This window comes from Saccostrea cucullata, unplaced genomic scaffold (genome assembly GCF_032062105.1).
Source record: "Saccostrea cucullata isolate Sc308-1 unplaced genomic scaffold, CSIRO_AGI_Scuc_v1 ctg244, whole genome shotgun sequence".
Lineage (NCBI taxonomy): Eukaryota > Metazoa > Mollusca > Bivalvia > Ostreida > Ostreidae > Saccostrea > Saccostrea cuccullata.
The window spans coordinates 17501-30237 of NW_026925056.1; the positions used below are offsets into that span (position 1 = coordinate 17501).

General features: G+C 33.7%; 1 protein-coding gene across 1 annotated transcript in view; it reads right to left on the minus strand.

The window, feature by feature from the left end:
- Positions 1-12737, minus strand: part of LOC134267948 (chloride channel protein 2-like) — a 37748-nt gene that overhangs the window by 1863 nt on the left and 23148 nt on the right. The window contains exons 21-28 of the mRNA XM_062750155.1: positions 7265-7554; positions 1894-2032; positions 1616-1695; positions 1440-1478; positions 1290-1331; positions 714-818; positions 514-600; positions 1-297 (exon numbers count right to left, since the gene is read on the minus strand). The exon at positions 1-297 is cut by the window's left edge and continues 1863 nt beyond it. Of these exons, the coding sequence (XP_062606139.1) occupies positions 109-297; positions 514-600; positions 714-818; positions 1290-1331; positions 1440-1478; positions 1616-1695; positions 1894-2032; positions 7265-7554 (971 nt within the window). The 3' untranslated portion in view covers positions 1-108. The remainder of the gene's footprint in view (positions 298-513; positions 601-713; positions 819-1289; positions 1332-1439; positions 1479-1615; positions 1696-1893; positions 2033-7264; positions 7555-12737) is intronic.

Here is a 12737-nt window from a genome sequence, read left to right on the forward strand (position 1 = left end):
GCCCACAGTCATTAGCACTCTGTGTAGCTCCTTGTTTGAGGTGTTAACAATTCACTCATCCTTAGTCACTAGCACACCATGCAGCTCATTGTTAGCGGTGTTAACGAGTCACTCGTCCTTAGTCACTAGCACTCCGTGCAGTTCCTCGTTAGAGGTGTTAACCAGTCTGTATTCATTTTGAGGCTGAGGCATCTCCACCTCCAGGTTCTGAGGATCTATCTCCTCAACTTCTTCATCCTCTGTCTCATCTTGACCTTTGGCCTGAGCATCAATTCTTCCCTGAATGGCTCTTCTTAGCTGAATAACAGAAATTGTGGTCAGTTTGATTTGGATACACTATCAAGATTTTGTCAATTTTTCTTTTTATGTCAAAAGATGTTTTTTTTTTTTTTTTTGGAAAGCTTAAGAGAATTTGATGGCCAAAATTTACACAGATATTTATATGCTTACATTGATCATTATCATGGATTCCAAGTACTACTATCTTGATAAATACTGGTATATAAAACTTACTTCTTTTAATCCCACCACTCCAACAAGTCTCCCTGTGTTGGTGACATAAGCGTGATTAATTCCCAACAAAGAAAACAAAGAATGAACCTACAAATACGATTAAAAAACATCAAGTAAGCACATCAAAATACCTAAAAAAATTATTTATTATCAATTTTATCTGTGGGTCTTCATTATTTTTAAAATTCTGAGCAAGTTACCTTGTGTAGAGAAGTTCTCTCCACCAGCTGGAAGGGGGCGGGGTCTATCTGAACTCCCTCCCATTCTATTGGATCGGTAAGTCTTTGCTCCTCCCACTCTTCTTGCTGAGGACAAAATTCAACCAATTATAATTTTTCATATACTTGTTAAGATGCAGTTTAGTATTCTTGTTGAGATATATGTATCTAAAAATAAATAAACTTGTATTTTCTATGTCTTGCGTGAATGCTACTATGAATGTCTATGATGACTTGTTTGATATTGTAAAAAAAGAAATTTTCATTGGAATAAGTTACATACTGTAGAATCAGAACTTTTACTTGCAATAACTTTGATACTGTAGAAACAAATATTCTTCCTGGGATAAATCTTCGTTGTGATTTTTAAATTTAAAATGTTACTCTTGCATTTTTTTTCATTTCAAAAATAACCATAATGATTATATATCCTTATAAGATTCACTTAGAATTTATTTTCATAGATAAATGTCGTAAAAGAAATAAACAGAATTTATCTCTACAAAAACTATTTTTACAATATGTATTTTTTAAAATAAATTAAGTGTTAGCACTCACTTGTTCTGTAGTAAGATTCTTAATCTTTACTGGTTCTGGAGGCTAGTGAAAAGAACAATGATAGGCATTATTTAGGTACCATCAGACAAGATAGTGATGTTTGAATGTATCAAAAAGATACAAAGAAAAGGTAACCCTACACATACTTACCAGTCTAACTTTCTTTGCCAGATTAGTAAAGCTTCTTTTCTGAAAAAAGAGAAGTAAGCTATATTTTTGATCTAGGTCTATATTAAAGTTTGTTACTGGTATATATGTAACATTTATTTTGTTTTACTGAGAAGGCACTCTACATAGTAATGTGTATTTTTGACCCTCATACTTACATCAAGGATATATGGAGCATCTTCACATATACTCGTTTTTTTGGTACTGGCCAATTTTCTATAGTAAGCAGTAATTTCAGCTGAAGAAAAAAACATTTTGATAAATCTATACTTGTTGATAATATTGATAGTAATGTTGATAAGAGTTATGCTGTTGATGATATTTATGTTGATGTTGATAGTAATTCTGATGTTGATAGTAATTCTGATGTTGATAGTAATGTCGATGTTAATAGTAATTTTGATGTTGATAGTAATATTGATGAAGAAGAACTTACACTGAAGATTGGTTTCGCTGTTGGCCCTGTCTGATAGAGCTGAGGATGAGGATGATTTTTTGAGGATAGATCTGAGGGGCAGCTGTAACGTGTGATACACCTGTCTCTCTTTCTCTGACTCTAATGAGGAAGCACTAGACTGAAACAACAAACGATACCAATTCTTATTATGATTCTGTTATCATCTATAACAGTAGCATATACATCTTCATTTAATGTCTTTTTTTCCATCAATACTAATTTAAAAAAACATAGGTAATCAGAGATTACAGAGCTCACCTCAACGAATGTTGTCTTTAAGTAAGGCAAAGTCACACAATTAACCAACAAAAAGTATACATTCCAAAAATGAAAATATTTTTAAAAGAAATTTTGATCTGATACTTTGAAATAGACCTACATAAAAAATTTAAACTACTTCTTCTTCATGAAAATGTAATGAAAATCCAGCATCTGAAGCAAATTTGAGAGTTTTCATCTCTTGATGCAGATATTGTGAAAGTTTGGTTTATACAATGTTATATAAGCCTTATAGTTTTTGGTAATAGACCTGCAACCATAACTTTTGCCTTGTCTATTATCTGAAAAATGTATGTCCAATTCAGCATCCGAAGCAAGTCCATTAGTGTGCATCCTTAGATGTATCATCCATGCAAGTTTGCTCATTATAGGGCTCATAGTTTATTGGAAATGAAACATGCATTAAAACTAACATTTTCACTCATCCACAAAAAGTAGGTCAGATTCAGCTTCCGAAGCAAGCCTGGAAGTATGCATCCTTAGATGTATCATCTATGCAAGACTGGTCATTAAAGAACTCATAGTTCCTTGGAAATGAAACCTGCACCAAAAACTTTTAACTATTCACTCAACCGGAAAATGTAGGTCAGATTCAGCATCCGAAGCAAGCCTGGTAGTGTGCATCCTTAGACGTATCATCCATGCAAGCAGGGATTGACATTAACGGTTGTCCGATTGCCCGGGACAAGTAAATTCTCAGTTCGGGCAAGTGAAACTATCAATGTACTTGTCCGATCGGGCAAGTGGATATTTCTGACAGAAACATTTTTTTTTAATCTCGTATAAGTTTATAAACAACACAATAAATCAAACACTTGATTTCCGCCAAAAACGGGACGTTGTTGCATTCGGAATCCCTCGGTAGCGTTTCTGGATCTTACCTTTATTCAGAAATCGGGTTCGTTATTCTGTTTTCTTTCGTAGTTTAAAAACATACGATTATCTGTCTGACAACTTACATTACAGTCTTATTATGAAAGAGAGATTACAGAATACTTTCTCTATCCATACCCAATTAAGGAATTATAATTATGAAGAACACCAATTATTCACGGTGCACGATCATGGCGAGGTGTCTTCCTTCTGGCTTCACCTCAATTTTTTATAGGAAAAATGAGAATTTCAAACAAAAATCGTAAGAAAATAATATTCCTGCATACTCTAGTATGTGTTTTCAGGATAGTTACATGTAAATGACAGGAAAGTGTTTTATATACATGTACATTAACAAATGTAGCATCACCATCATATCAACATTTTTTCTGGCAGTTAACTTCAAAACAGAGATTAATTTGTCAACTTTTATATTTACAACAAATTAAGGTACAATAACTGTTTTTTTTTCTTAAAAATTTGGGGCAACCAAATTTTGCATTCGGACAAGTCAAAATTGTAGTTCACTTGCCCGAAGGACAAGTGGAAATAAAAGTTAATGTCTACCCCTGGCAAGTTTGGTCAACATAGGGCTTAAAGTTACTTGCAAATGAAACCTGCACCAAAAACATTAACCTGTTCGCTCAACTGGAAAATGTAGGTCAGATTCAGCATCCGAAGCAAGCCCGGTAGTATGCATCCTTAGATGTATCATCCATGCAAGTTTGGTCAACATAGGGCTTATAGTTACTTTGAAATGAAACCTGCACCAAAAACTTTAACCTGTTCACTCAACTGGAAAATGTAGGTCAGATTCAGCATCCGAAGCAAGCCCGGTAGTATGCATCCTTAGATGTATCATCCATGCAAGTTTGGTCAACATAGGGCTTATAGTTACTTGGAAATGAAACCTGTACCAAAAACTTTAACCTGTTCACTCAACCGGAAAATGTAGGTCAGATTCAGCATCCGAAGCAAGCCCGGTAGTATGCATCCTTAGATGTATCATCCATGCAAGTTTGGTCAACATAGGACTTATAGTTACTTGGAAATGAAACCTGCACCAAAAACTTTAACCTGTTCACTCAACCGGAAATTGTAGGTCAGATTCAGCATCCGAAGCAAGCCCGGTAGTATGCATCCTTAGATGTATCATCCATGCAAGTTTGGTCAACATTGGGCTTATAGTTACTTGGAAATGAAACCTGCACCAAAAACTTTAACCTGTTCACTCAACCGGAAAATGTAGGTCAGATTCAGCATCCGAAGCAAGCCCGGTAGTATGCATCCTTAGATGTATCATCCATGCAAGTTTGGTCAACATAGGGCTTATAGTTACTTGGAAATGAAACCTGTACCAAAAACTTTAACCTGTTCACTCAACCGGAAAATGTAGGTCAGATTCAGCATCCGAAGCAAGCCCGGTAGTATGCATCCTTAGATGTATCATCCATGCAAGTTTGGTCAACATAGGGCTTATAGTTACTTGGAAATGAAACCTGCACCAAAAACTTTAACCTGTTCACTCAACCGGAAGTTGTAGGTCAGATTCAGCATCCGAAGCAATCCCGTAGTATGCATCCTTAGATGTATCATCCATGCAAGTTTGGTCAACATAGGCCTGATAGTTACTTGGAAATGAAACCCACACCAAAAACTGCACCAAAAATGTTAACCTGCTCCAAAAACATTAACTTGGTAATTCCTTTGCTGAAATTGCAGCATCTGAAACTTTGTCTGGTACAATAAAACACACTAAAACCATTTTCCATGCATGTCTAATCAGTATAGGACACAGAAGTAATTAAAAAGAAAACTGCTCCAAAAAACTTAACCTTAACCTGGGACGCCGACGCCGACGCCGACACCGACGCCGACACCGACGCCGAGGGTATCACATAAGCTCCCCCCAACTTCGTTGAGGTGAGCTAAAAATATAATTCTGTAACTTTTTAGCAGTAAAAGAAATATTTGTGGTCATCCATTTATCACAAGTGTTTTGCAATGTCATCAAGTCACTTAATCTTTTGTAGTTCCATAACTTTCATTCAATATTACAAGACAGATTTATAAATAATAAATGTGATTGCCAAAAGTCAAAATAAAAGAGAATTCACTCAGTATTTTTATAAGAAAATGAAAAAGCATTTGAAAATGCTTTAGCGGATAAATAAGTAATCATATAAAGTTTCAGGATTTCCTTCAAAGTTCTTGATTAATTTTGTTACTTATTTTCCTCTTTTCTTTAGTGAGATAATAAATAATTTGTATTCTTACATCCTAATTAATTTTCACCAAGGGACACTAAATTTAGTACTAAATAGGACAGAGGAAAGTTATTTTTGTACCAGTGGGGAAAAGTTTAAGGTTCAAAAAATTAAACTTGACACTGGCCTTCTAAATAATGACTCTGAACCTTGCCCTCTTAATAATTAATCTCATCCTTGCCCTTCTAAAAGGATTATTTCTGGCAGTCCTTACAGACATTCTACATTACAGGGGTCAAACATCCGCTGGTATTTATCTATTACCTGTTTTGCCTGTCCCTATCATGTAAAATAAACATTATATGATAATCTATTTTCCCCTCATCTCTTTATTTAATGCTAATTATTTGCCACATGTTTCAGTCTATTCAGCCATAACATTTACATAGTAAATTACAAAAAATGAGGAAAATAAAAATGTTTTTGTATTTATATGTGTACCATTGCAACTTCACTTCAGTTTCTGTACTTCATCATTCTTAACTTATAAGTGAAACAAAGTCTTTAAAATATGTCTTTAACTTTGATCTTAAATTATCACAAGATGGTAAAACCCAGAGGGCTTAGGCATCTTTTTTACTTCATCACATCATCTGGTAAATTACGGTACAGTAAAACTCGTTTAGTATGAACACGGATATAGCGAATTCACGGATATAGCGAAGTTTTTCTGGGTCCCCAGCAAAATTCTTAACAAATCTTTGTAAAATTTTACGGTTATAACGAACTCTGATATAACGAATTTACGGATATAGCGAACTCATTTTGAGTCTTGATGAGGTTAAATACAATGAAATTTACATCTTTTATAATGAACTTTCAAAGATCTTAAAAATGCTAAATTGAACTGATTTTATTTTCTTGTAGCATTTGTTTATAAAATTCAATTCATAATAAAACCTTAGTTATCGACAGTATGTTTTGTAATATTTGCTTCCCTAACATATTTGGTAGTAATACTTGAAGGAAAACATTCATATTGCGAACTCGCTATAAATGTTTATACGAATTCATTATACGTATATAACGAATTACGGATATAACGAATTGAATTCAAAGGTCCCCAGGACTTCCCTATAACCGAGTTTTACTGTAGTCACATAATAGTGTTAAGATGAACAAGAACTTAGCTATCTTGCTGCAGAGTTGTACAGCAGTCTTTACTTTGACTTTCAATGAGTTACCAAAAATATCTAAATACATGTATGTTCTTTCAACTGCCTCCAACCTATGAAGTAAGAAGACACTAGGCTAATAGTTCACCAAAACATATACATTCTCTTTTCTATATCCTCTGTGTAATGAATAGGACCTGCATTGTATGTCTCTGTTTCGCTCGTCAAACTGTGTAACAGAGTTTTAAAACTCAAATACCGATTACACAAATATATCAACTATAAATATTGAGATAAATGTAGAACATGCATTTTGTAGGATTACACTATAATTTTTAAGTTGATTGGACAACTCCCTTACTTTTGCTAAAGCAATTGGAAAGGGGCCACTTTCTCAAATTTCTAAATTCACTTTTAAAAACAAATCTTCATCAAAATCTCGAATACAATTCAAATACATTTATAAAATTGCCTTGCTTATATCCCCTCTCAGATAATTACTTAAACCCCTCTTTTCCATTAACATAAAATGTACATATATGCCTTTAAGTTTTATATACCAATATGTTGCATCATAAAACTAACAAATAACCTGTGCATTAAACAAAAAAAATCAAATTTTATATTTACATATTTAAGGTTCTAAAATGATTGCTTTTTTTCAGAGAGTACATACAGCAACAAGTGGAAATGTCAAAAATTTGTTCCTGCTTCTACTTTAACTATACAGTTTAGAGATTTGAAACATGTAGCTTGAAAGTAACCCCAATAAACACTATTCACACAAATCTTACAAATTTGAAAAATAAAACCTACAGATCTTGGCATTGAGAATCTGCTTGGACTGGGTGTCCTTGACCTTTTCTTCTCCTCGACCTTTGACACCAGGAACCTGGACTTATTCTGTGGGATGATGTTGATTGTTGGGGGTGGGGTGATGGACCGTTTGATGACCGACACGTCAGTCATAGAGGAAGAGTTACTTCTCCTTGATTCATCATCCTCATCATCACTCTGTATAAATATTTTCTGGTCTTTGCTGAGATGAACAAATAAAACTCGCTCCAGTTCAAGTCTTTGTATAGAACCAAGCAGAATCATGGAGTCTGGAATAGAGTATAATACACACATTCATTTGTACTGTAGTACAATGTATTGAAATCTTGATGCCATCATAAATATATAGATATTATAATTTTGCACCTTTCATCCTTGTCGCATGAGGGTGAATTTAAAGTGAGGCTAAGAAAGAGCATTAATATCTCTTAGGCAGTATCTTTGCAAGTGCTTAAGAGCAACAAGAGATGTTTGTAAAACACTTATGCCCCCTCCCCCCAAATTGGAATTTTTCTAAGTCCAAAAGGGCATAACTCTGAAAATGGTGAGATTGTACCTAGAACAAAACTTGACCAAGATATTTATCTGATAAATCTGTATACCAAATTTCATCTCAGTATGTGCAACCTCTGCAAAGAAAATGAGCGGAAACTGCAAATAATTGGAATTTTTCTAAGTCCCAGGGACATAACTCTGTCAAAAATGGTGCGATCGTACCCAAAACAAAACTTGAGCTAGATATACCTCTGATAAATCTGTACGCTTAATTTCATTTTGGTATGTGGAACGGTTGCGAAGAAAATGAACGGAAACTGAAAGAAATTGAATTTTTTTCTGATCCAAGGGGCATAAATCTGTCAAAAATGGCGCGATTGTACCCAAAACAAAACCTGACCTAGAAATTCATGTAATATATCAGTATACCAAATTTCATTTCAGTATGTGCAATGGTTGCAAAGAAAATGAACGAAACTGCAAATAAATGAAATTTTTCTAAGTTCAAGGGGCATAATGGTGCGATCGTACCCAAAACAGAACTTTACCTAGATATTCATGTGATATATCTGTATACCAAATTTCATTCCAGTATGTGCAACGATTGCGAAGAAAATGCACAGAAACTAAATGGACCGACAGACAGCAGCAAAGCAATATGCCCTCCTTTCTTCAAAGAGGGGCATAAAAATAGAGCAGTCCAGGCCCAAGGATCATGAAACAAACATAAGACTTAAGTCAAATTTTCAATCATCTGTAAAATATTTATTAATAACTGAATTTATCTCTAAATTTGTAGATATCAAAACTATTCTGAAACAAAATTGACATATATTTTAAAGGGGCATAGACACAGTTTCAGCTAAAAATTTTCAAATTCATTTTTCCATTTTTACAATATCTAACTAAGGTCTTTCTAATGATCATCAAAAATTTGAACTTCAGTTGTTGAGATACAAGACAGATTTAGAGCTCCAAACCTTTGTTATGTAAACAGGGTCTGTGTCACGTTTTGTTTACCTACATGTATATTAATATACTAATGTATGTTTGTTCAAAGCAGATAATTTCAATAAAGAATTTAATTCTAATGATAACTAGTGCTAATTGTAACGGGGACCGTTACAGATGTTCCCCAAACGCTCCCCATGTCCCTTATCGTGCCTTATTCCTCTAAGACCTTTTATAAATATGCTAAGTATCCCAAGATTTCATTTAAGAATATAAAAGTTACAATGATATCAACTATCAACGATATATTGTTTAACGTTTTGCATGCGCGCACACGTACATGTACATGCATATGCAAGATGATTATGGCATGTTGATTAAGCGATTAACATATCTTTCTATCCCGCGAATCAAAGAAAAAAATACATATATAAATTTACCATTTTTCAAGCATATGTCATATTTTTTATATCGATTCACATTTTATTTCTGTACTTATTTTAACCTCGGGCTCAAAGTTGGTTTTATTCCGACGACAAGGCAGGGTTAAAGTCGACTAAGGGTATCACGCCAATACCTAACCAATCAAACTGAACTTATTCAATAGTAGTTCCATACATGGAAAAGGGATTTTCCTTTCTGTTCAGAATTTTTTTAAATATTTCCTCTCAGACCATTTTGACAACTCTGATACCTGTGCCTGGTAAATTCTATATACTTTGTAAATAAATATATAAAGGTTTTTTGACCGGAACTATTCATTTTTTCCAATGCATAGGGGGCTACTCTCTGGGTTTTACAAGAGATGTTTAAAAAGACATTCGTGTCAGCTAATGTGACCTATATTGTTTAACACCTTCTTATCAATATTTTTTTCATGAATGCAAATATCTGATTATTTTACGAAGGAGCGTATATGTATATTGATTTTTTAATATACCGAAAATCGCTATTTCTGGTGATTGCGTAATTCTAAGAAAAATTCAAATAAATTTCAAAGGTAAATTAAACAAAGGATGCTTGGTATTAAAATATTATTTCAAATCAGTAGAATCGAATGCTATTAACGACATCTGAATTAATAGGCTATAAAAGGCTTATATGCCAACTTTGGTCATCTGCACTTTAATTTTAAACACAACAGGATTTGTAATTTTTTCTGTATAAATTAATAATTTCTATATACTTTGGAAACTCAAATGAAATATTTTAATACACTTTCCTCGAGCTCTTTTCTGCAGTTTTCCTGAAATTTTATGTGGGTCCGAGGTGTTATTTGAGTTTAACAGTGATTCTCTACGTTGCCATTAATTTGATTTGTTTGTGCGTGTGTGTGTGTGGGGGGGGTATTTTTATTCTTAACCTATTTAACGTTGGAGTTGAATCTTGTATCTTATTCCAAGAACTTAAGATTGATTGTGACATTTGGATGAAAGGTCAAGGTCATTAAAAACCACCACATCTTTAACTTCTAACCTGTCAACCGAAATAAACTCTGAATGGTGTTTCTAGATACATGTACATGTACTTCATGTTTCTTTTTACCCTTGGGTCAAGGACAAAGGTTAAGGTCGATTTCAAGTTCATAGGTCAAGGTGATTTTGGTAAATAGTTAATATCAACATTTTATTCAGGTTACCAGTGACCTTGACCTAAGTTTCAAGGTCAAGGGTAAAAAGACCTGCATGCTTCAGTATGTTACATGTCTTGACATTTAGAAGTTCTTAATTCTGCATGAACATCAAACACTCAAGTATACTGTCTTTTAATACATTGTGTGCGGTCGCATGTGCATGCACGTCCATGTATTTACTTTTGATAGTAGTATAATGTAGGCAATCATTATATCTATTCATATTTGAAATTTCACCCTGTATTATTGAGAACCAAGAAAGTTGTAGGCATTTAAAGTTTTAGCCAATCAGATTGCAGCACACGTGCATGTGCGTGCGTTCATGATTATTCTTATATATCATGCTGTAGACCTTCATAATGTAAGACTATGTTTAAAATTTCAAAGGATTTTGTCAGAAAACAAAATAGATATTTAGACTTTAAGTTTCAGCCAATCGCAGCGAAGGGCACCTGCGTGCGCGTGAGATCTTGCTATTTTGACCATGTCATCATGTCTATACTACTATTATATCCTTATATTATGAGTTTCAAAGTATTTCATCCAATATTTAAAAAGTTACGGCTAAATCTATTATATTGGTCATTTCACGTGTTACACGTGCGCGCACCTGCACGCACGTGCGCGCAAAATGACCTTCGTTCCGCACATCTACATAACATACCTAGTGACCCTAAAAAGGTTTCACCTAGATCGGATGAGTAGTTTACGAGAACACTCGCGGACAAAAAAGTACCGGAGAACAAAGAAAAAATTCAGAAAAAGTAAAAACAATATGTTCCCAAACTTCGTTTGGGGAACATAATTAGACTGTTTCTAGTGGTTTGCTGAATTTCAATTTGTTATGAATATGATATTTTCTATATGTAAACAAAAACAAGGCATGAGCCTTGTTTACATTTTGAGGAACTTTAAGTTCTGTATCTCATTTTTTAATCAATAAATGATGTTCCAATTTTTGCTGATCATCAGATGATGCCTTAGCTAGGACTTGTAAGCATTGAAATTGGTTGAAAAACATCAGTTGAAACTGTGTCCATGTCCCTTTAATTTTTGTCTCCTTGTCTTCAAAAACATTTTGGTACAACATAAAGATTTTGACTTAAGCTTAAGACATTTCATGATCCTGGGACCAGATGTACGAGGGCTGTTCAATAAATAATGTCCTCGGTGCTCGGAAAGAAGCAAAAGACGCTTTTCAATTATTTATTCTTAATGATTTAACTTATTATTCTCTTTTAATTAAAACACACGTCCGTAACATTTTTTACCCAATTTCTAATTGTTTTTAGAACTCATCTTTGGGTATGACCCTTAGTATACTGGAAAATGGCAGATCCTATAATTTCCTGGAATTGTTTCTTCCTTCTGAAGGGTGTTTTTTCAGGTTTGGAAATAGAAACAAGTTAAAAGGTCAAAGATCTGGCGAATATTGTTAATGTGAAAAAACATTAACTTTCTGTTTATCCCCAAAACTCCTTTACTCTTCAGGGCGTGTGGGTTTAGACACTGTCATGAAGAATTTAATGTCATGGATTCCTGATTCTGGTTCCTTCCTCTAATAAACCTTTCGATTTTTTTGCAAAAAAAATGCTTTCTAGACTCCTGCAGAAATTAAACTGTCTCCCTGAATACAAATTTGAACAACAAGACCACCAATATTTAAGAAAATTGCACATCAATCTGTCTTTGTGCTCTTGCAATTCTTTGCTCTTGTCAGATCTTCTCTGTTTTTGTCAAGTACATCTTATGGTAAATTTTGTTTTGAGGGTTTTAAGCAATATATTCAAGTTTCATTTATCTGTTTGAATTTCAAACAAACATGGATAACCACAATTACTGATATTTTAGAATAATTGTTAAGACATTCGTACACGCTGTCGTTTTCACTAATTTTTCAAAATATCGGGCGACCTTTGAGTTCTAAGCATTTTACCGTCAAACGTTTCTTAAAAACAGTGTAAATTACTCCCGAAATGATGTCTATCAAATTTGCTTTGTGTTTTAAGTCAATCATACATCATCAAATATTATTTGTTGAAATTTGGCAAACAGTACATAAGTTGCTATAATTTTTTGTTGGCAAGGACAGTACTCATTTTTGATGCCCATTATATATTTTTTTTATCATTGAAATCCACCTGCTCATTTGTCTATAAAACAGGCATTGGTTGCTGTAAATTTCACATATTTCAGTGAAAATTTCTTTGGGATTTTTAACAAGTTTTACTGCAGCTTCAATGAAGCTTTTATTTTCACTCTAGTTTACTGATTCTTTACCATTCATTTATAATGCAGTGTCTCGAATAGCCCTTGTTTTCCAGCTTCTCACAATGAAACTATGAGATGAAAAGTGGTCACATAAACTGTTAT